Raw genomic sequence first — 24,564 nt, 5'->3', positions numbered from 1 at the left:
TTTTTTTTTTTTTTTTGTTTCTTTTTTGCACTTTTTCAAGAATTTGATACCAAAGGAACTTTCCAGGCTAAAAAACATCCTTTATTTATTCACATCTATCAAATAGCCTATGCAAGGTTTCTGGGGTGGGGTAGACAGGCAGAAGGCCACAGGATTGTGGGGAAGCAGATGAGGAATGCAAAGAGCGGAATTTTTACAAGAGCTGCAGAATAGTTTAATGTGCATTCCCACTCAGGATCACAAAGGCACAAGACTCTTATCACACCCATAACCTATAGGCCATACCCCTTGTGATGAGAGAGTGCCAGTGGACATGACAGCAATAGCAAATTATGCTGGGGTTGGGAGACTAGGAGTATATCTACACTGCAGTTAAAAAGCCATGGCTGGTCTGGGGCAGCTGACTCGGTCTCGCAGGGCTCAGGCTATGGGGCTGTTTAACTGAGGTTTAGATGTTCAGGCTCTGACTGGAGCTCAGGCTCTAGAACTCTGTGAGGTGGGAGGGTCCCAGAGCTCTGGCTGCTGCCCAACCCCAAATGTCTACCCTGCAGTTAAACAATCCCTTAAGCCTGAGCCCTGCAAGCCCACATCAGCTAGCATGGGCCAGCTGCAGGCGTCTAAGTGCAGTGTAAACATACCCTAACAGACTTCCTGTGCCTCCATCTTCCCTTTGCACACCTACACAGGATTAACCGGATTTAAACCCTGGCCACATTCTCAGTTGGTGTGAATTGTTGTGGCTCCACAGAAGTCAGTCAAGTTACACCAATTACATATCTGATCAAAATCAATGGTGTTACACCAGTTGGAAATCTGGTCCTATGTATACCAGAATACACTCAAAAAACCAAGTTGTCTAGTAAACACTTGCTCTCCAAAAATGTGACCACATTTTTCTGAGTAGCTAAATTCATTAGTATGTCAAAAACACAGCTGACACATCACAAAGCATGGCAACTTCACCTTTCATAAAGCCCGCAAATCCATCATTTCACATGTAAAACCAAATCTTTTCCACCAACTGAGCTATGCATCATTGCTTAGTTTTGAAACTTGGAAGAATGAACGAGAGACTATGTTTTTGTGAAATTAAAAGGTAGTTATCAGTCAACAGCAGATTATTACTCCATCCCATTGTTGGTTAAAAAGAGTTTGTGCAATACATAGTTATAAAAAAATAACTAAAATCAAAATCAATGCCTGCATACGTACCTGTGGGTCACTTCTTAAGGATGCAATACCGCCACCACCAAGGGAATTTTTCAGAACAAAGTTTAATCCATGTATTCCTGGCAATTCATATCTGTAAAGGTAAGATTTAGAATTATGTTTGTTTTACAGTAGATTTAGATTAATTTCCAGTGAAAGGCAGCATTTAGAAATTGAAGATCCAAAGTAATTTTTTAAGGACTGTGATGATGCCTCCATTTTGATTCAAACACACAAATCAGAAGAAAAAACCCATAAAATTCCACCTTAATAGTAATAAGGTAGGATATGAACGTTGTTGGTCTTTTCTGATTAAGCTGTACAAGAATTTTGATTATATCATGTTCCAACCTTAATAAACTAAGGTTGTTTTCTGTTAATTAGGTAACAACTGTAGCCTAAGTTTGATGGGCAAATTGCAAAATTTTAGTGCAGGAGCCAATTCAAACAGAGGGATTATAGTGTTCAGAGTAGAAAGATTTGAATATTTCATAGTCCTGTTACTGAAAAGTATCTGTACAGTAATTACTCAAATCTCTGATATTTCTTTGGCTAAGAATGGTTTTCAGCTAATCAGGAATTCATATGTTATCAGTTACTGAGAAATAGCCATACTATGATTCTGCAAATCAGACATCCGGAACCAGGGAATTTTATTGAATAAAAAATGTAGATTAATTCTTCTGCAATTCTTTGGATTTGTGAACTTTGATAAGGTAAAATAATTTTGCTTAGGATAATAGATATTCACTTAGAAGAGCAGTTAATGGCTTATTTACTTCAAGGGCTTTGCAGTAATTTTTTATGACAAAATTTCTAGCTACCATGAGAATTGCAGAAACTCTATGAAAGGCAGTATTTTCAATATCTGCGGGTCCATGTGTTTGTGCATACAAAACACTACATTTGCATGTGTACGTAATTAATCAAATCTTGATCTTTCATCCCACCAGGAATTCATATACTATGAGTTATTGAGATACTATGAGATAACCATACTATGATTCTGCAAATCAGTGCATAAAATTGCAGCTACAATATTCAGATGCACAAACAAAAGCACCTGGAAATATTATGGGTACATTTGTGGAGGTTCAAATGTGAACATGCTTCAAAACACAAAAAGTCCTTAATGATGGATTACAATGCACATGCAGTTATACTACATCAACAAAAATACGTTACCCAGTGTATTTACCTAGCATTGATATATACTGTAATTGTGTAAAATCTAAAACTAGCCTAAGAAAAGATTCACTCAGTATTTTTAAAATCTGCTTTTAAACAGCAGAAACCCTCCAAAAACAAATAAAAACATGTCAAAGAACATTAAGATTGTGACAGAAACTAATAAAATAAAGAAAATTCACTGTTCACTGTGCCATAACTAGGCACAACGGGGTGCCTCCTTAATTACTTCCTCTAAAGTGCAGTGCCTAGGTATTTCATTAGAGATAAGACTTTTCCGTGAGTTCCCAGTTAACTTTGGCCACATTATATTTTGCATGTATTTTTGCTTAGTGAATTTATACATCAAGAGAAAGAGAGTACTCTTCCTAGTTAAGAGTGAGCTGGAGGTGAAATGATAGGTTTCAGAGAAGTGGTGTTCATGTAACAGGTGTGTGGTGGAATAATATAGGAGGTTGATTATTGTGCATTAAATATATGGCTAGAAATTACAGAGAATTTTGAGTCTCAGTATGTAAATAAGTATAGTTTTCTCATTGCTTAATTTTGTGTAAAATGACTGGTAACATTTAGTAAACATATATCTGAAAAGTATTATCTTTTTGAACATGGGAACCCATATCCACAGGGAAAGAAGCTAACCCTGGTCCAAAGAGAGAGAAAGAAACCAGAAAATGCTCACAGAGCAATGTTGTTACTCTCACTCATTCAAAAGTAGAGACCTCAGAACTGTAACTATTTTTAATCGTGTTTCCTAAATTGAGCCATAATTCTGAATAGAACAGTTTGTGTGTATGTTTCTGATATTTTCCTTTACTATGGATATATGTACAATTAGAAGCATGCAGAATTAAAAGTGATAAAAGCTAGGTGCAGCTGAAGTGCTGACAAGAGGCTCACAGAATGTATCTGATTAATAGTGTAAGAAGGTATATAATGAGCTAATTAAGACAAAAGAGAAGGATTTCATTAGTTTGAGAAAGAATTTATTATTTCCTTTTGAAGAGAAGAAAACAAAGCTTATTTCTACAGTTTTATGCTGTATTTCTAATATCTTTCTTTAAATAAATATGAATGTGCATTGTGTTGTGTATAAAAGCACTGAAAAATGTAGTGATTCACAAATAACCCTCGGCTGGCTGGCTGGCTGTGTGTGTGTGTGTGATAATTGACTAGCAAATCTTTTACATCTCTAAGTTCTATGATTCTATATGTACTATGTGCCTTGCTAACAAATTCACACTGCTTTCAACAGCAGCATTGCTCAGACCTGTCTTTTTGCAAGGTTCCAGAGACTGGCATCCTTTTCTAGAGTTACAGCTAGTTTCTGTGTGTGAATGTTATATCTTCCTTGCTGTCAGGAAGTATATCCAAATTTGTCTGCCTATTCCATTTTGAGGTTGCATATCACATAGAGAAGGCAAAAAGTGCAATTAATTCAAGACAAATTTGTTTTATAAGGAAAAAAGCAAATTCCTCATATTGCTAGAAATAATACCTTTGTTGTTATATGTTACCTGAAACCCTGAAAGCTTCAGAATATGTGCAATTACAGGTATAATCTAACAAAAATAATTTCCCTTCCAGGCTGTATGCCTAGTTATCTTACCAGCCTTAAAGAAATGCCATGAAAGGCAAAATGCTATTAACTTCTGATCTGCAATGAAGTAGAGCTGTGGCTAGAACACTTTTTTTTTTAAGTACAAAAATATTTTGGTTTTCAAATTATAATTTTCAAAAAGTCATTTGCATTTCCATATTTCCAATACTGTCTGTTTAAACAGCAAGACTGCTTGGTTTATTTCTAGTTTTCACCTTCATATAAATGTGTTGTAGTCTAAAAAGAAACTTTCAGATCTGAAACATGTGAGCATAATCCTTATAATCTTAAAAAAAACTCTATAAAAGGATCCATTATTTTCTCCAGTAGCTTTTCACGCTACTCACAGAGTCCCATTATCACATCATTAAAAGAAGCCCAAACCAGAGATGATCTAATTAATCAAAATAAACGGTTGCTATCCAGAACAGAGGGAAACTTTAGCCTCTGTCTGTGAACATAAACAGCACTAAGAAACAAGCAAACCTCTATTAACTAAGCAGAAGGGACAATGTCAGTGTGAGTTGTTTGATGTATGAGCAATTCTTGTAGCAGATCTGTTAAATGTGTAGCATTTTCTCATTTTTGTTTCCCTCTGCTGAGTTATGAAACCATTTTCAAATTTAACACAAAATGTTTATCAGTAAATTCATTTGGTAGCACTTAATAAATAGCAGGTGAGATTCTGTGCTGTCTCTCTAAAGAACAGCACAGAACTCACAGCCTGGCAGGAAGGGGAGTGGGGGGTGTCACTAAGGTGGACTTTAAACCTCCCCCAATCCTGAGCTGCTCCAGGAACTAGAAAGGCCCTTGGTGGAATTTAGATAGAAATTTATAATTATTTTGAGGACTGTAGTGTTTGCAGATGGCTATAGAACCACTCCCTTATATAGAAATGGATTCCTAAGACAGTTATTGCAGACTGACATGTTAGAGGTCCCACAATATGAGATAATGTGGCTTTTTCACCATCATAAGGGTTAACATTTTACTTTCTTAGCTTAGATTCTAGAATACAGTTCTGAGGCAAGAGGTTGATGTTGTGACAAATTCTTCAACCATCAAACACATGGGGTCCTGATAGAAAGCAGGAAAACCACCACCACAATGTACCCTGCTCTCTGGCAGAGGATGCCCTATTGTGGATGAAAGCCATGTAAAGTGTTCAGTTTATTTTTTAATCCAGGAAAGGAACCAATCTGTGCTCTTTCCTTTAAATGCCAAATGCCAGAGTGTGACCATTTATACTGGAGCAGAGCTGGTTGAAAAAAATGTCAACAACTTTAAAAAAAAAACAAACGCAAATTCATTGGAATCTCCAGGTTTCATTTAGACATTCCAATGCAAACCATGTAAGGTTCCATTAGGTTTCAAAGGCTGCCTGGTTTCCTGCCAGCTTGGCTGCCTGGCTCCCCGCCAGCTTGGCTGCCTGGCTCCCCAGTAACTTGTTTGGTAGGCTGAAAGCCTGGAAGTCTCGGGTCCCAGCACTAACAGGTCTCCAGGGCTCTCAGGATCCCCAGTTCCAGGGCAGTCCATGAGATGGACTGCCAAGCTCCAGGTCAGCCCGCTATGTGAACTGTCTCAAACCCAGGGCTTGCAAGGTCCCAGCCCCTGGCCTGGAAGGCTGCTGGGGCTCTGGACAACTCGGGAAGCCTTGGAAACTAAATGTTATTTTGCTATTTCTGACACAAAACTTTTTCAGATTTCTGTTTTGCAGAGAATGCAGACATTTTTGGGTTTTGGTTTCAATTGGAACAAAATCAAATTCACAAATGGAATTACCATTCTCTATCCAGCTCTATACTGGAGTTTTTTAAGGTGGAAATTGCCCAGGCTGTACATTTAATTATGCCATGCAAATGATGTATGCATAAAAATAAAAGATAGCAAACCTGAATTTATGCGTCTTTACATTAAAATAACTGAAAATTATTTCTCTCCTGCCACAATGCCTGGATGTGCTAATGTGGACAACTCAGAAAGATACATACCTTGTGACTAACTTCTCTTCAGGTTGTTCTCTCTCTAAAAGATGCTGGAAATAATCCTCCAGAGCCTGAGCAGTTAAAGTTTTCTTTAGGTATGGATAATAGAGGGGATGTCGTGCTATCACACCTGTTACATGTGACACAGTTAGTTAGAATACAACTAATTTAATCTAGTTATATTTTTATTTTTCAAAACTGACTGAGATCACCTGTCATTTAAAACTGTGCATATGGGTCCTTGTTAATCAACAGCTACACAAAAATAGCTAGAACAACAGATTAATGCCCTGCAGTGGAGTGGAGGTCTAACTAGGTGCATGACATGTAGGAATGCTGCCAAGCTGTGTGTTGCTATTGCAACTTTTTTCTGGTTGAGAACAGTCCTTGCCAATTCAGGAAGGATAAAGGACAAAGGGCAGGTAAAGGGTGTGTGGTTCTTCCCCCAGGAGTAACTCATGAAGTTTGGAGAATACATTATGATTAGCCCTCAGAGCATGGCAGGATCAGTCATGGAGGTAGAAGATGTATCTATGGTTTTGCCCTCTCCATGCATGAGATCTGTTATCAGGGGCGGACATAGCTCCATTGTTCTTAAGGTATAGCAGATTCCCAAAAAGCTGGTTTAACTCTACAGTAAAGCTGAGGGTCTCCAGTGGGTCAGTCAAGCAGGACGTTAGCGTCTCATACTAATTCAGTTGCCTATACCGCCCTTGGGGTTTGCAGACCTTGACGTTACTTTAGCTCTGTAGAACAAGGACTGTTATTTTAAATTTCATTGAAGAAATATTTTCTCTGAGTATTTCAAGAAAGTTCATGAATTATGTCTTTCATTCATTGTTTCGCAATGCTATGCAGCCACTGTGTGAAGTTATACAACAGAAATCATCAAATTCCATCACTATTGTACAGGAAACAATTGTACACACAGGGAGAAGAATGTTGGTCTCTTTACAAATAAATTAATAAATCTACCTTATCAGTCACAGTGGGACACCTTTTAGCAAATCAAATCCCAAACGCACCTTTAATTCATAATGAGCTTTGAACATCACACACTCTCATCTTCCAACAAGTAAGAGAGCCATTTGATGCTTGCAGAAGTAAGGAACAGAAGAATTTTTTTTTTAAATGCAAGAAGGCATCTAATCAATATAATAAGTTTGCAGCACAGGCATACAACACTTCTTGGTGTCAAAATGTAATTAAAACAATTACTTACATGTAAATAGAGATTTTAAATTTCCAAACACTATTTTTTAAATTTATATATATACATATACACACACACACACGTTATATGATTTACATGAAGAAAAAACAGTATGTGACCGTGTAATTAATCAATAATTTAAGTGCATATGCACAAGAAAATAGAAATAATGTTGCACAGACCACTTTAATTCTGTCATTTCCTAACTTTTAAGTTCTTGACTTTGCAGCAACAACATTCTTTTAACAAAGTGTGTGTGTGTGTGCACGAGAGAGAGAGAGAGAGAGGTATTGTATGCAATACAATATACAAATATTTTATATGTACTTTATATTTAAACACATACTGGATAAACGTCAATTAACTAAACAGTTAACACATGCTCATGGATATTTAAAATAAACTACAGAGAAGTAAATATTTTTCATTAAGAGAGTACTAGTACTGATGTTACAGGATAGATTTCCTTTTCAGCATCCAGCTAATAAGAAAGGAATCAGATTATGGGGGAGATTTTCAAAGGTACAAATGACAGTTCAGCACCTATTACTGAAAGTCAATAAGAATTAGGCATCTAAGTTGCCATTTGTGCCTTTGAAAATCTTCCCTACATTACAACATTAGAATAGAAACATACCTATATTTGCAGAGTTGCCTTTGTCTCCACTTCTAGTATAAGCAAGATCTTCTAAACGATATGTATGTGGACCACATGGCAGATCTGTGTAAAAATACAAAATAAATTATAAAATAAATAAATCATACATTTTGATGGAATAGGTGTCTTTGAAGTTTGTGTTTTGCGTACTGTCTCTAGTAGTTCCACTAAGATCAAGTTATAAAGGTTGTACTTTTAATTGTGCAGGAAATAAGGATTTTTAAGTGAATAATATTGTATATGTTTTAGTATTATAGTATATTGGAAATTTATTCCTTGGAGAAAAAGTGCAAGTCAGTTGGAGCAAAAGTGAATGATTGAGAGGATTAATGGATATGGGGAAATGATTGACTACCTTAAATGTTCATTTCTAGACTTTCTAACATTTTAAGTTTTTCCATGTTGAAGTTCCCTAAAGGTGGAACATTTGGGGGTGGGGAAGATGGGTTACCCGAACTCCATTAAAACACACTTTCAAACTTCACTCTTTTTGAACAAACTTTTTTTGTGGGGCAATGCACTTCTCTGGTTGTTTTTAGCAGAATCTGCAACCCCATGAGTAATCCCACTTGTAGTCATTTGTACCTATTTCATAGTTGGTAAAGAAAACTAAATGTAGTGCTCCTTTAAAAATTAAAATATCACAGTTTTTAAACTTATTTGTTGCGTGTATGGTAACTGCAGTATTGCTCTTTCCATCAAACAGTATTTTACATGAATCAAGTCTTTGACAATGTCCCTTTAAACAAAGCAGAACTAGAAAGTGTTCTGAATCTCAAATTCTCTAAATAGATTTATTTTTATGGAAAGTTTTGGCTTGATGAGAGAGAGGTCAGGCTTAGCCACTGCTTTGCCCTCCTTGAATTTCTTTGGCACTCCCTCAAATAATCTGATTAGCTAAATTTGACAGGAACATAGGAATTGGTTTCCTGTGAACTCCATATTTGTCTGACATAGGGGTGGCCTCATAGTGGCCCTTTCCAAATTCCAGGCACTTGGAGTATCCCTCTTCCCAGGGGCCGATCGGCTGCCCACATTTCTCCTGGGGCAAGCTGCAGTACAACAGATAAGCCTGCCTCAGTTTCTCCTTTCTTCCTGAGTCCGCAGTAATTCCATGCAAGCTTTTTGAGTATAACTAGCTCTGTGGGGTAATTTATTACAAAATTCCCACAACCATAATTCAGAATTCCCCAGCACAGTCCAAAGAGTACATTAAGTCTTTCAAGTCCCAATAGTCCATCGACACATCCAGTAGGTGTCTGGTGTCTCATCATATTCCAGCTCTCTAGTACAGCTCCAGCATCTCTCGCTCTGTGTAAACTCTCAGGTATGGTTCTGGCATCTCTTACTGTCTCACCTCTCAAGTACGGCTTTGGCATCTCTCACCATCCCTAACCCTAGCCCCTCTAGGTTGGGTGCTTCTCATCCTTGTTTAATTCTCAGGTCTGGTTCTAACTTTCTCCTGGAGACATCAGCTAGTTCACCTCTCCATCAGCAGCGTATTATCGCCTAAGCTCCTCACCCCAGCTCACCTCCGCTCCACCACTGCCATCCCCCGAGTGCCACAACTCCCCTTCTCCCCCCTCCCTCCCAGGCTTGCCATGTGAAAACACTGGGAGGGAGGGAGAAGCGAGTAGTGGCACACTTGGGGGATAGGCCTAGGGCGGCAAATTTGCAGGGGCGTCAAATTTCCTCATGCCCCCTCCCCAACTCTGCCTCTTCCCCAAATCCCCGGCCCACCTCCTTCCCCAGGCGCGCCGCGCTTCCTTCCTTCCACCTACCTCCCAGGCTTGCTGCGCAAAAGCGGCACTCGGAAGAGGCGGAGCAGAGGTGAGCTGGGGCCCGCGGGCACGGGGAGTAACCCGGGGAGGGCTGGGAACCGCTCCTCACCTCCGCTCCACCACTGCCATCCCCCGAGTGCCACAACTCCCCTTCTCCCCCCTCCCTCCCAGGCTTGCCATGTGAAAACACTGGGAGGGAGGGAGAAGCGAGTAGTGGCACACTTGGGGGATAGCAGGGGTGACCTGGGGCCGGCGAGCACGGGGAGTAACTCTTCGGTGGGGGGGAAGGGAACTGCTCCCTGCCCCAGCTCACCATCACTCCACCTCCGCCATCCCCCGAGTGTGTCACAACTCCCCTTCTCCCCTCTCCGTCTCAGGCATGCCGCGGGGGAGCGGAGGTGAGCTTGTGTGTGTGTGTGTGGGGGGGGGAATAGGGGAGTTTGGCACACTCGGGCCTAGGGGCGGCAAATTTGTTAATCCGCCACTGCTCTCCATCATTCCCCAACCTTCAGCCCTCTCTGGCTGTCCCTTCTGGTCATGGCTCTGTGGTCTGGGGAAGTTTGCTGGTGATTCCCTGATTGCCTTCTGCTTCCACCAGCCTGATCTGGCTCTACGGCTCAGCCAGAGAATCTCGCTGCTCTTTCCAGAGGAAAGGTGACGTGAGCATTTTTTGTTCCTCATTATCTTTCTGTAGTGGTAAATGGAATTCTGTGGGTGAGAGAATGGGTTGTAAGAGGAGGTGAAGAGCTTGTACATTTCAACAACTGTGGGACTGGCAGAGTAAAGGTGTGAGTGTTAACAGGGTGTATTGGATTGTTGAAAGATGGCAGAGTTACGGTTACATTGGTAAACAATGCTGAATTCCTGGTTTTCAGAAGTTGTTCAATTCAGTATTCTGCAAGGACATGACGGATCACAGCGCACAGGTAGTTTTGCTTCAGCAGTTTGTTGCCATTGAACTTCCTAGTTTTCTGGACAGGGAAAGATATGTTGTTGGTAGGAGTTAGTCATTCTGGTAGTTGTAAGTATGTCCTCCAATTTGCATACCAAGCCAGCCAGGCCCTCCTCTATCAGCTGTGCCTCAGATTTAAAAAAATCCGAACTAGCTTGGCTTTGGCTATGCATCCCACAATGCACAGCAAGAAAAATTCCTGAATGCACACTGTTCAGCAGTGAAGCAAAAGGAGCATAGGGTATTTTGGGAATACCATGCTGTTGATTTACTGCAATTACTATTGTCCGGGTAAAATTTCTATGTGTAGACAATATTTCAACTTAGTAAATGTAATTAAATTTACAAAGCAGACTAGAGTAATCTTAGCAATGCTTTGAGATCTACAGATGAAAAATGCCATATAAGAGCTAGGTATTATTATGAGTACAAGAAGTTTGGAAGAACAAAAGGAAAGTAACCATTATTTTTCCAATATATATCCTCAAGTCAAATTATAAATGATCAATTAATGATATATATATACACATTTGTTTTGTTTTCCATCCTGTTTGGCTTCTTTTTGAAACAGAGGATCTTGGTAGATAAGCCAGGAGTGTATTTTGTTCTGTAACCTGTGACCAGAGACGTATAACAAAGTGTATGTCTACACTGCAATCAACAGGTATGACTGAAGCCCAGGTAGCTGAAGACCTAGCTAGCTTTGATCTAGCTAGCTCAAGTGATTACAGCAATGAAGCTGCAGCAGCACAGGCCCTCAAGTGTATTCATGCTTGAGTAGCTAGCCTATACTGAAGTCTGTACTACCTGACTCCACTGTATTATTACTCAAGCCAGCTAGATCAAAGGTAGCTTAAGTACATCCATGCTGCAATCACACCTCTGTGGCGTAGACAAACCCAGAGGACTCAAGTCTCAAAGGCTGGGAACCCTTACAGAGTCAATCTAAGTGGTTAGCCACATGGCTTTTTGCCTGCTCTACACCATCATTTCCCCCATTTTTCTCCCCCCTTCTTTCACTACATGTAGGTGTCACACACCTGTTTCAAGCAGGAGGTGCTCCCAGTGCAGTGCTTTCCACTCTCTGTTGCCACTGGAAAAACTTTGTTCTTGTCCCTGCGTCTAACATGTGGATAGTGCTATGTGCCACACAAATCAAAACTTTATGCAAGTATTTCTCATGACATTGAGGTTTATACAGAGACAAAGACGAATACCTAGTAAAAAGTATAAATAATAGTTAGAGAGAAAAGTCAGTGATATTAAAGACAAACATACCTCTTAACTCATCATCAGTCTTTGGTGAATCAAGTGAAACAACTGCATCTGACGTAAATGTAAGATCTTCCTGAAATGTTTCAACATGTTGTCCATTCAAAAAGATGTTGATCTGAAAAAATACCCATTTTTAAACTACTGAATTACACAAAAGAGTGATGGACTGTATGGCTTACTTTAACATCGGAACATAGAAGTTGCCTTACCAGGTCAAACAAGGGCTCCATCTAGTTGGGTATCCTATCTCTGACACTGGCTAGTACCATATGCTTGAAAGGAAAGAAATGCCATAATAGACAATTAAAATACCTATAAAGAACATATTCTTCCTAGCCCCATGAAGTTAATGGTTGGCTTATGCTTTGAAGTCTGAAAGTTTATAGCCTTTAAAATTGTAGATAATATGTTTTGTAACTGTGAATGTTCTTATTATCCATAGTCATATGTGGGAGAACTGCATGGTAACTTGCCTGCCTAGTGTGAAGGTTGTGGATCTCTCGAGACTTCTAGATAGACTTATGTGTAGTGCTGGGGAGGAGCCGGTGGTCGTGATACATGTAGGTACCAATGACATATAGAAGGATAGGCGAAAGGTCCTGGAGGCCAAATTTCGGCTGCTAGGTAAGAGATTGATGTCCAGGACCTCCATGGTAGCATTCGCTGAGATGCTCCCAGTTCCACGCGCAGGGCCAGTTAGGCAGAACTCCAGAGTCTCAATGTGTGGATGAGACGATGGGGTAGGGAGGAGGGTTTAGATTTATTAGGAACTGGGGAAACTTTTGGGGAAGGGGGAGTCTATACAGGAAGGATGGTCTTCACCTAAACCAAAATGGAACCGGATTGCTGTCACTTAGTTTAAAAACTGCTCTATGACCTTTTTAATGTTAAGGGCTGGGGAAAAGCTGACAGGTGTGGAGGAGCACATGGTTTGGACATCCCTTAGGGGAGGATCTATTAATAGAGAATATCTATGTCTCAGTGAGGACGAGAGGATGGAAAATGATAAAATACAGGCAGGGTCTGATCAGAAACAGTCAAATGAAAAAAAAAGTCTCATTCAATTACAGCTAAAAAGTGACAAGTTTTTAAAGTGCTTATATACCAATGCTAGAAGTCTAAATAATAAAATGGGTGAACTAGAGTGCCTCATATTAAATGAGGATAGTGATATAATAGGCATCACAAACTTGGTGGAATGAGGATAATCAATGGGATACAGTAATACCAGGGTACAAATATATCGGAAGGACAGAACAGGTCATGCTGGTGGGAGAGTGGCACTAAATGTGAAAGAAAGCGTAGAATCAAATGAAGTAAAAATCGTAAATGAATCAAACTGTACCATAGAATCTCTCTGAATAGAAATTCCATGCTCTAATAAGAATATAGCGGTAGGGATATATTACCGACCACCTGACCAGGATGGTGATAGTGACTGTGAAATGCTCAGGGAGATTAGAGAGGCTATTAAAATAAAAAACTCAATAATAATAATGCGGGATTTCAACTATCCCCATATTGACTGGCTACATGTCACCTCAGGACAGAATGCAGAGATAAAGTTTCTTGACACCTTAAATGACTGCTTCTTGGAGCCGCTGGTCCTGGAACCCATTAGAGGAGAGGCACTTCTTGATTTAGTCCTAAGTGGAGCACAGGATCTGGTTCAAGAAGTGACTATAGCTGGACCACTTGGTAATAGTAGCTATAATATAATTAAATGTAATATCCCTGTGGCAGGAAAAACACCACAGGGGCCCAACACTGTAGCATTTAATTTCAGAAATGGGAACTACACAAAAATGAGGAGGTTAGTTAAACAGAAATTGAAGTGAAATCTCTGCAAGCTATGTGGGAACTTTTAAAAGACACCATTATAGAGGCTCAACCCTAAATGTATACCTCAAATTAAAAAAACATAGTAAGAGACCCAAAAAAGAGCTACTGTGACTAAACAACAAAGTAAAAGAAGCAGTGAGAGGCAAAAAGGCATCCTTTAAAAAGTGGAAGTTAAATCCTAGCGTGGAAAATAGAAAGGAGCATAAACACTGGCAAATGAAGTGTAAAAATACAATTAGGAAGGCCAAAAAAAAATTTGAGGAAGGGTTAGCCAAAGACTCAACAAGTAATAGCAAATTTGTTTTTAAGTACATCAGAAGCAGCAAGCCTGCTAAACAACCAAGGAGCACTCAAGGACGATAAGGCCATTGCAGAGAAACTAAATAAATTCTTTGCATTGGTCTTCATGGATGAGGGCATGAGGGAGATTCCCAAACCTGAGCTATTCTTTTTAGGTGACAGATCTGAGGAACTGTCGCAGATTGAGGTAGGTTTTGGAACAAATTGATAAATTAAACAGCAGGACCAAATGGTATTCACCCAAGAGAGCTGAAGGAACTCAAATGTGAAATTGCAGAACTACTAACTGTAGTCTGTAACCTATTATTAAATCAGCTTCTGTACCAGATGACTGGAGGATAGCTATCGTGACGCCAATTTTTAAAAAGGGCTCCAGAGGTGATCCCGGCAATTACAGGCCTGTAAACCTGACTTCAATACCGAGCAAACTGGTTGAAACTATAATAAAGAACAATATTGTCAGACATACAGATGAACATAATTTGTTGAGGAAGAGTCAACATGGTTCTAGTAAAGGGAAATCATGCCTCACCAATCTACTAGAATTCCTTGAAGGGGTCAACAAGCATGTGGACCTAGGGGATCCAGTGTGTATAGTGTACTTACATTTTCAGAAAGCCTTTGACAAGGCTTTCAGAATGCCTCCCTCACCAAAGGCTCTTACGCAAAGTAAGCTGCCACGGGATAAAAGGGAAGGTGCTCTCATGGATTGGTAACTAGTTAAAAGATAGGAAACAAAGGGTAGGAATAAATAGTCAGTTTTCAGAATGGAGAGAGGTAAATAGTCATGTCCCCAGGGGACTGTTCTGGGACTAGTCCTATTTAACATATTCATAAATGATCTGGAAAAAGGGGTAAATGGTGAGGTGGCAAAATTTGAAGATGATACAAAATTACTAAAGATAGTTAAGACTCAGGCAGACTGCGAAGAGCTATAAAAGATCTCTCAAAACTGGGTGACTGGGCAACAAAATAGCAGATTAAATTTAGTGTTGATAAAAGCAAAGTAATGCATGTTGGAAAACACAATCCCAACTATACATATAAAATGATGGGGTGTAAATTAGCTGTTACCACTCAAGAAAGAGATCTTGGAGTCATTGTGGATAGTTCTCTGACAACATCCACTCAATGTGCAGCAGCAATCAAAAACGAATAGAATGCTGGGAATAATTAAGAAAGGGATAAATAACAAAACAGAAAATATCATGTTGCCTCTATATAAATCCATGGTATGCCCACATCTTGAATACTGTGTGCGGATGTGGCCACCCCATCTCAAAAAAAAGATATACTGGAATTGGAAAAGGTTCAGAAAAGGGCAACAAAAATGATTAGGGGTATGGAACAGCTTCCGTATGAGAAGAGATTAATAAGAATGGAACTTTCCAGTTTGGAAAAGAGGCGGCTAAGGGGAGATATGATTGAGGTCTATAAAATCATGACTGGCGTAGAGACAGCAGATAAGCAGAGTGTTGTTTACTACTTCTCATAACACAACAACTAGGGGTCAGCAAATGAAATTAATAGGCAGCAGGTTAAAACAAATAAAAGGAAGTATCTCTTCACACAACACACAGTCAATCTATGGAATTCCTTGCTAGAGGATTTTGCGAAGGCCAAGACCATAACGGGGTTCAAAAAAGAACTAGATAAATTCATGGAGGATAGGTCCATCAATGGCTATTAGCCAGAATGGGCAGGAATGGTGTCCCTAGTCTTTGTTTGCCAGAAGCTGGGAATGAGCAGACAGGGTAATAATTGGAGATATACCAATCTCCTAGAACTGGAAGGGACCTTGAAAGGTCATCGAGTCCAGCCCCCTGCCTTCACTAGCAGGACCAATTTTTGCCCCAGATCCCTAAGTGGCCCCCTCAAGGATTGAACTCACAACCCTGGGTTTAGCAGGCCAATGCTCAAACCACTGAGCTATCCCTCCCCCCTGAGCGTATCACTGCAGACTACGTGGCTCTGGGAAGAAGGATAAAGGAGTTTGAGGCGCAAGTGGTGTTCTCGTCTATCCTCCCTGTGGCAGGAAAAGGCCAGGGTAGAGACCGTCGAATTGTGGAAATCAACGAATGGCTACGCAGATGGTGTCGGAGAGAAGGGTTTGGATTCTTTGACAATGGGATGGTCTTCCAAGAAGAAGGATTGCTAGGCAGAGACGGGCTCCACCTCACGAAGAGAGGGAAGAGCATCTTTGCAAGCAGGCTGGCTAACCTAGTGAGGAGGGCTTTAAACTAGGTTCACCAGGGGAAGGAGACCAAAGCCCCAAGGTAAGTGGGGAAGTGGGATACCGGGAGGAAGCACAAGCAGGAGACTGCAAGAGGGGAGGACTCCTGTCTCAGACCGAGAAAGCGGGACAATCAGCGAGTTATCTTAAGTGCCTATGCACAAATGCAAGAAGCCTGGGGAACAAGCAGGGAGAACTAGAAGTCCTGGCACAGTCAGGGAATTATGATGTAATTGGAATAACAGAGACTTGGTGGGATAACTCACATGATTGGAGTACTGTCATGGATGGATATAAACTGTTCAGGAAGGACAGGCAGGGCAGAAAAGGTGGGGGAGTTGCGTTTAGACGTAAGAGAGCAGTATGACTGCTCAGAGCTCCAGTATGAAACTGCAGAAAAACCTGAGTGTCTCTGGATTAAATTTAGAAGTATGAACAACAAGGGTAATGTTGTGGTGGGAGTCTGCTACAGACCACCGGACCAGGGGGATGAGGTGGACGAGGCTTTCTTCCAGCAACTAACAGAAGTTGCTAGATCACAGGCCCTGGTTCTCATGGGTGACTTTAATCACCCCGATATCTGCTGGGAGAGCAATACAGCAGTGCACAGACAATCTAGGAAGTTTCTGGAAAGTGTAGGGGACAATTTCCTGGTGCAAGTGCTGGAGGAACCAACTAGGGGAAAAGCTCTTCTTGACCTGCTGCTCACAAACAGGGAAGAAATAGTAGAGGAAGCAATAGTGGATGGGAACCTGGGAGGCAGTGACCATGAGATGGTCGAGTTCAGGATCCTGACACAAGGAAAAAGGGAAAGCAGTAGAACAGAGACCCTGGATTTCAGAAAAGCAGAATTCGACTCCCTCAGGGAACTGATGGGCAAGGTCCCCTGGGAGAATAACATGACGGGGAAAGGAGTCGAGGAAAGCTGGCTGTATTTCAAAGAAACCTTATTGAGGTTGCAGGAACAAACCATCCCGATGTGTAGGAAGAAAAGTAAATATGGCAGGCGACCAGCTTGGCTTAACAGTGAAATCCTTGCTCGTCTTAAACACAAAAGAACAGCTTACAAGAAGTGGAAGATTGGACAAATAACCAGGGAGGAGTATAAAAGTATTGTTCAGGCATGCAGGTGTGAAATCAGGAAGGCCAAATCACACTTGGAGTTGCAGCTAGCCGGAGATGTTAGGAGTAACAAGAAGGGTTTCTTTAGGTATGTTAGCAACAGGAAGAAAGTCAAGGAAAGTGTGGGCCCCTTGCTGAATGAGGGAGGGAACCTAATGACAGAGGATGTGGAGAAAGCTAGTGTACTCAATGCTTTTTTTGCCTCTGTCTTCACAGACAAGGTCAGCTCCCAGACAGCTGCACTCTGCAGCACGGTATGGGGAGGAGGTGACCAGCTCGCTGTGGAGAAAGAAGTAGTTCGGGGCTATTTAGGAAAGCTGGATGAGCACAAGTCCATGGGGCTGGATGCGCTGCATCCGAGGGTGCTAAAGGAGTTGGCCGATGAGATTCCAGAGCCATTGGCCATTATCTTTGAAAAATCATGGCGATCGGGGGAGGTCCCGGATGACTGGAAAAAAGCTAATGTAATGCCCATCTTTAAAAAAGGGAAGAAGGAAGATCCAGGGAACTACAGGCCAGTCAGTCTCACCTCAGTCCCTGGAAAAATCATGGAACAGGTCCTCAAGGAATCAATCCTGAACCACTTAAAGGAAGGGAAAGTGATCAGGAACAGTCAGCATGGATTCACCAAGGGCAAGTCATGCCTGACTAACCTAATTGCCTTCTATGACAAGATAACCGGCTCTGTGGATGAGGGGAAAGCAGCGGATGTACTATTTCTGGACTTTAGCAAAGCTTTTGATACAGTCTCCCACAGTATTCTTGCCAGCAAGTTAAAGAAGTATGGGCTGGATGAATGGACAGTAAGGTGGATAGAAAACTGGCTAGATGGTCGGGCTCAACGGGTAGTGATCAATGGTTCCATGTCTAGTTGGCAGCCGGTATCAAGTGGAGTGCCCCAAGGGTCGGTGCGGGGGCGGTTTTATTCAATATCTTCATTAACGATCTGGAGGATGGTGTGGACTGCACCCTTAGCAAGTTTGCAGATGACACTAAACTGGGAGGAGTGGTTGATACGCTGGAGGGTAGGGCTAGGATACAGAGGGACCTAGACAAATTAGAGGATTGGGCCAAAAGAAATATGATGAGGTTCAACAAGGACAAGTGCAGAGTCCTGCACTTAGGACGGAAGAATCCCATGCACTGCTACAGACTAGGGACCGAATGGCTGGGCAGCAGTTCTGCAGAAAAGGACCTAGGGGTTACGGTGGATGAAAAGCTGAATATGAGTCAACAGTGTGCCCTTGTTGCCAAGAAGGCTAATGGCATTTTGGGTTGTATAAGTAGGGGCATTTCCAGCAGATCGAGGGATGTGATCATTCCCCTCTACTCAGCACTGGTGAGGCCTCATTTGGAGTACTGTGTCCAGTTTTGGGCCCCACACTACAAGAAGGATGTGGATAAATTGGAGAGAGTCCAGCAGAGGGCAACAAAAATGATTAGGGGGCTGGAGCACATGACTTATGAGGAGAGGCTGATGGAACTGGGATTGTTTAGTCTGCAGAAGAGAAGAATGAGGGGGGATTTGATAGCTGCTTTCAACTACCTGAAAGGGGGTTCCAAAGAGGATGGATCTAGACTGTTCTCAGTGGTAGAAGATGACAGAACAAGGAGTAATGGTCTCAAGTTGCAGAGGGAGAGGTTTAGGCTGGATATTAGGAAAAACTTTTTCACTAGTAGGGTGGTGAAGAACTGGAATGGGTTACCTAGGGAGATAGTGGAATCTCCTTCCTTAGAGGTTTTTAAGGTCAGGCTTGACAAAGCCCTGGCTGGGATGATTTAGTTGGGTTTGGTCCTGCTTTGAGCAGGGGGTTGGACTAGATGACCTCCTGAGGTCCCTTCCAACCCTGAGATTCTATGAGGGGATGGATCACTTGATGATTACCTGTTCTTTCATTCCCTCTGGGGCACCTGGCACTGGCCACTGTCTGAAGACAGTATACTGGGCTAGATGGACCTTTGATCTGACCCAGTAGGGCCATTCTTATGACAAACCTCTTTTTGAATCTTAAGCTCTAATACTCAATGATATTTTATGGTAGTCGGTTTCACGGATTAATTTTTGTGCAATATAAAAGGAAATGCCTTTTATTAGTTTTCAATGTGTTGCCTTTCAGTTCTATTGGAAGTCTTTCATCATTCATGGCCAAGTTCACTATTATGATAACAGCAGTAAATCTCTGTGTATGTATGTATGTGTTTATCAGTGGAAATCAAATTAATACCTAAACTATTTACAAGAAGTTTAATAAATGTAAGTGAGAAGCAAGTAGGTCTTTTAGCATGCAGTTCAAAACTTCCAAAAGCAGCATCTGCACAGGCCTGTGCATCCAATTTTAATGTTTAGGAAAGGTGTGCACAGAGGATCAAATACCTATCTTTGCAGACCTCATAAAATACAAAAGATTTCTCTACCCATTGAAACAATTCTGGTCTAATGTGCATTTGTTGTTTTGTAAACTTCAGCATGTATAGTTTTAGATATCAAGAAATTGTAGATTTCAAAGTTTTAACTGCAAGCTGACAGAAGATGAATTGGAAATGAATTTCTGAAGGCTTTAGTCCTTTTTAGATAAATTAGGACAGCACTTACATTTTTTTCTATTAGGATGAATGATCTTAGGATAAAAGGAAGGATAAACTACACTTCTTAAGCATGATGGAAAATTGTGTCTATGTTAGGGATGAAGACTGATCCGATGAAGCGCTATTTTGCATTAAAAATGAAGTACTGAGGTTCCACAGATAGTCTCTTTAGTTTGGAAATGTACCAGGCTGAGATGATTGCCACTACAAATGCCACTTTAAACAGAAAGACAGTACAAGAAATCTAAATGTAGAGATCCAAATGATGTTTTGGTGACAGCATCTAGAACTAAATTCAATCACCAAGGAGCAACTCAATATCTTTCTTGTGGGTTAAAAAAAAGGTATTGTAGTTCTTAGAAACCTTTTGACAGGATGAGCCTTGGCTTGTTTACTGCTACAATGATGAAAAGAGTTGAAGCATGTTGCATAGTATGTTCACCTTCAGTCCCAGGGAAAGTCCATTTTAAGGGAAATATTTTATTTGGGCAATATTGGGTGCTTTTTAGCTCTGTACCCACCATGTACTGAACTTCCTCCATATTCTGCAATATAATATAGTAATCGATTTCTTCCTGGAAAAGACAGTTACCTGTTCTGTAACTGGCATTCTTTGAGATGTGCTGCTTATGTCTATTCCACAGTAGGTGTGCGTGCTCACCACGTACACTGGTGCCGGAAGTTTTTCCCTTAGCAGTACCCATAGGGGGAGTGCTGCTGTGACCCCTGGAGTGGCACCTCCATAGCGTGCTATAAGGGGAGCTATGTGCTCCCCTCACCCTCAGTTCCTTCTTGCCGGACCAACTCCGACAGAGGGGAAGGAGGGCAGGACGTGGAATAGACATGAGCAACACATCTCGAAGAATGCCAGTTATGGAACAGGTAACTGTCCTTTCTTCTTCGAGTGCTTGCTCATGTGTATTCCACAGTAGGTGATTGCAAGCTATGTCTGATGGAGGTGGGTAGGAGTTTACAGATTCCCTGACTGAAGCACAGCTCTACCGAAACAAGCGTCATCCTTGGCATGGGAGACAATCGCATAGTGCGACATGAACGTGTGTACTGAGGACCAGGTAGTGGCTATACAGATGTCCTGGATAGGGACATGGGCCACAAAGACAGCTGATGAGGCCTGAGCCCTTGTCGAGTGCACCCTCATGATAGGTGGTGAGGGAACCCCTGCTAGGTCGTAGCATGTATGGATGCACAATGTAATCCACCAGGAAAGCCTCTGGGTGGAAATCGGTTGACCCTTCATGCGCTCAGCTGAAGCAACAAAGAGTTGCAAGGACCTGCGGAATGGCTTAGTCCGATCTAGATACAAAGGCAGTGCCCTGCGCACATTGAGCGTATGGAGGCGGCGTTCCTCGTTAGAGACATGAGGTTTGGGGCAGAGGACAGGCAGAAAGATGTCCTGGCCCATGTGAAAGGCGGAGACCACCTTAGGGAGGAATGCAGGGTGTGGGCGGAGCTGTACCTTGTCCTTGTGAAAGACCGTGTGTGGGGGGCGGGTCACAGGTCAGGGCCCTGAGCTCCGATACCCGCTGGGCTGACGTGATAGCCACAAGGAAGGCTACCTTCCATGAAAAGTGAGACCATGAGCATGTGGCCAGGGGTTCGAACGGGGGCCCCGTGAGGCAGGATAACACCAAGTTTAGATCCCACTGAGGAACAGGGGTTCTAACATACAGAAAGGACCGGTCTAGCCCCTTGAGGAAATGCCCGGTCATGGCATGGGAGAAACCTGGACTGGCGGATGGAACGCTGAAATAGCAGCCAGGTGCACCCTGACGGAGGAAGGCGCCAGGCCCTGAGTTCTAAGGTGAAGGAGGTACTCAAGGATAAGTTGGAGTGGGGCAGCCATTGGGGAAGTACCCTGCTCGCCCCCCAACCTGGAGAACCTGGACCACTTCACTAGGTAGGCTCGGCACGTGGATGGCTTCCTACTCTCTAGAAGGTATCAGAGGGGTAGCCGTGTTAGTCTGGTTCTGTAAAAGCAGCAAAGAATCCTGTGGCACCTTATAGACTAACAGACGTTTTGCAGCATGAGCTTTCGTGGGTGAATACCCACTTCTTCGGATGCAAGTGGGTACTCTCTAGAAGGACACTCTCTAGAAAGGGTCTTTAAATTATTTTTAATTTTAAATTTGGCATATTTGAAGCGTAGTTTACAACTCTTTGAGTGACTATAATTAACATAAAACTCTTTTTTCGGGTTATTGATAGATCTCATATTGAATATCATGGCGTAAAGAGAACGTGGTATGCAAGCATGTTGACATCTACCTCTTTCGGGCACATTTCAGTTAGTGACGTTGTACCTCTTCTGCTCGAGGCTGCGTGAACTGCAGTGGTATGCACATACCATTCTCTTTACGCCATGTTGAATATAACATATTCACTCAACACGTTCAAACCTGTGGGTCTTTACCATGTATGCGGTAAGCACAACTAAACTAGCTTTGCTCAAAACAATATAAATATTTGTGACAAACAAAATTTGACAAAAATCAGTACTTCTAAATATTGTTACTAAACCTAATCACCATGGAATTGTTGCTAAAAGAAGGAACTTTGGATCGAAAAGCGAGTTCTTCTGGTACTCCCAACTGTGGCCAAAATAAACAAGCAAAATATTGAGACACTTCAAAGTGAGGATGAACAATCGCAGTCTTTTGTTGCTGAAAAATCTGTTAGTACTAGTGAGTTATCCAAGGTGAAAGAATTTCCACTGAAGTATATCAAAAAACAAGAAGCAGCAGGTGTTAAAAGACCGAAACAAAAGTATGATGAAAGTTATTTGTCTTGGTTTTACGTGTGTTGGAAATAAAGATGTTCCTGATGCGCAGTGTGTCATGTGCAGCAAAATACTAGCAAACAGTTCATTGGCTACTGCTAAACTTCGTAGGCATTTGGAAACCAAGCATGCTGAATACAAAGACAAAGATATAATTTTTTTCAAGAGGAAGCGTGATTCACTTGGAAATTGTAAACATTTGATGATTAAAATTGCTAAAACAGACAACGAAAGTGCAACAGAGGCATCTTATCAAGTAAGTTACCGTATAGCGCTTGCTGGAGAAGCTCACACTATTGGAGAAATGCTTATCAAGCCTTGCGCGAAAGATACTGTAACGTGCCTGTTGAGCGAGCAGTCTAGTAAAAAAATTGATGCTGTACAGTTGTCAAATAATACTATTGCACACCGTATTAAAGATCTTGCCAATGACATAGAAAAAGAGCTAGTTTGCCGACTGAAAATTTGCCATGAGTATTCATTGCAGCTAGATGAGTCCACTGACGTTTCAGGACTTGCTGTGCTAGTAGTACTAGTATTAGTAAATCTGATATAGATTTAATAATATTATTGAAGAGGACCTGCTCTTATGTGAATCTCTGCAAAGCAACACAACTGGAGAAGAAATATTCAACTGCATCAACAATTTTATCAGAAAGCATGAAATTAGTTGGGGAAAATGTATTGATGTATGTACTGACAGTGCTCAGGCGATGATCAGGAGCTGTAATGCAAATCACAAGTGTGGCACCAGAAAACACTAAGAGCCATTGTGTTCTACACAGACAAGCACTTGCAGTTAAAAAAAATACCAGCATATATGGAAATTGTGCTCGATGATGCAGTACAAGTTATGAATTTTGTCAAATCTTGACCACTTCAATCCAGGTTATTTAAAATTTTGTGTGAGGAAATGGGTAGTCAGCACAAAGTGCTTCTTTTACATACGGAAGTGACGTGGCTATCCAGGGGAAAAGTGCTTGTGAGGCTTTTTGAGCTTCGTAGTGAACTACTGGTATTCTTCACTTCAGATAATTCAGGACAAAAATTTAATGACTGTCTGACAAATTCCTCATGGCTAATGAGACTTGTGTATCTTGTAGATATTTTTGCAAAATTAAATTAAATTAATCTGTCGCTGCAAGGAAAGAATGTTACTACAATGGATAAAATTTTGTCATTAAAAAAGAAACTGGAATTCTGGGCATCTTCTGTAGAACAGAATAACTTCGACTGCTTCCCTACAGTACATGAATTTCTGACTGAAATATATTCTACAGTCCATGAAGACGTTTCCAGCACCATTTTACAGCACTTACATGACTTGCAGGCCTCTTTATTCGAATATTTTCCTACAACTACTGATGATAACGCTTGGGTTCGAAATCCGTTTGTAATTACAGCCAAACCAGTCAGCTTTACTGCACACGATTATGAAAGCCTAATTGACTTAATTTCTGACTCTGATTTGAAACAAAAGTTTAAGGATCTTCCGCTGAATACTTTTTTGAGCAGCCTAATAAAAAAGAGTACCTTAATGTGGCTAAACGTGCAGTTCGAGTGCTCCTTCCTTTTGCTACAACTTATTTGTGTGAGATGGGATTTTCGTATTATACTGCAACAAAAACCAAATATAGGAACAGACTTGATGCTGCGCCTGACATTACAATTCAACTTTCCAGTATTATTCCTAATATTAAGCGAATTTGTGATAGAAAAACACAGAAACACCAATCCCATTAAATCCAAATTTGTATTTCTGTTTATAAAAATAGTTTTTCCTAGTAAAAATCCAATTTGTTTGGTTTTTGTGTATATATAAA

General features: G+C 41.2%; 1 protein-coding gene and 1 pseudogene across 6 annotated transcripts in view; one reads left to right on the top strand and one right to left on the bottom strand.

The window, feature by feature from the left end:
- The window catches only part of LOC120406932, a 106,365-nt gene that overhangs the window by 5,763 nt on the left and 76,038 nt on the right, over positions 1 to 24,564 (bottom strand). For all 6 annotated transcript variants that reach the window (XM_039542157.1, XM_039542159.1, XM_039542160.1 and 3 more), the window contains 4 exons: positions 11,865 to 11,976; positions 7,833 to 7,916; positions 5,989 to 6,112; positions 1,213 to 1,303 (listed from right to left, as the gene is read on the bottom strand). In XM_039542157.1, the coding sequence (XP_039398091.1) occupies positions 1,213 to 1,303; positions 5,989 to 6,112; positions 7,833 to 7,916; positions 11,865 to 11,976 (411 nt within the window). The remainder of the gene's footprint in view (positions 1 to 1,212; positions 1,304 to 5,988; positions 6,113 to 7,832; positions 7,917 to 11,864; positions 11,977 to 24,564) is intronic.
- LOC120406092 lies at positions 20,994 to 24,484 on the top strand (annotated as a pseudogene).

Source organism: Mauremys reevesii, linkage group 5, assembly GCF_016161935.1.
Source record: "Mauremys reevesii isolate NIE-2019 linkage group 5, ASM1616193v1, whole genome shotgun sequence".
NCBI classification, from domain to species: Eukaryota; Metazoa; Chordata; order Testudines; family Geoemydidae; genus Mauremys; species Mauremys reevesii.
This window is presented reverse-complemented; position numbering and strand designations above follow the sequence as displayed.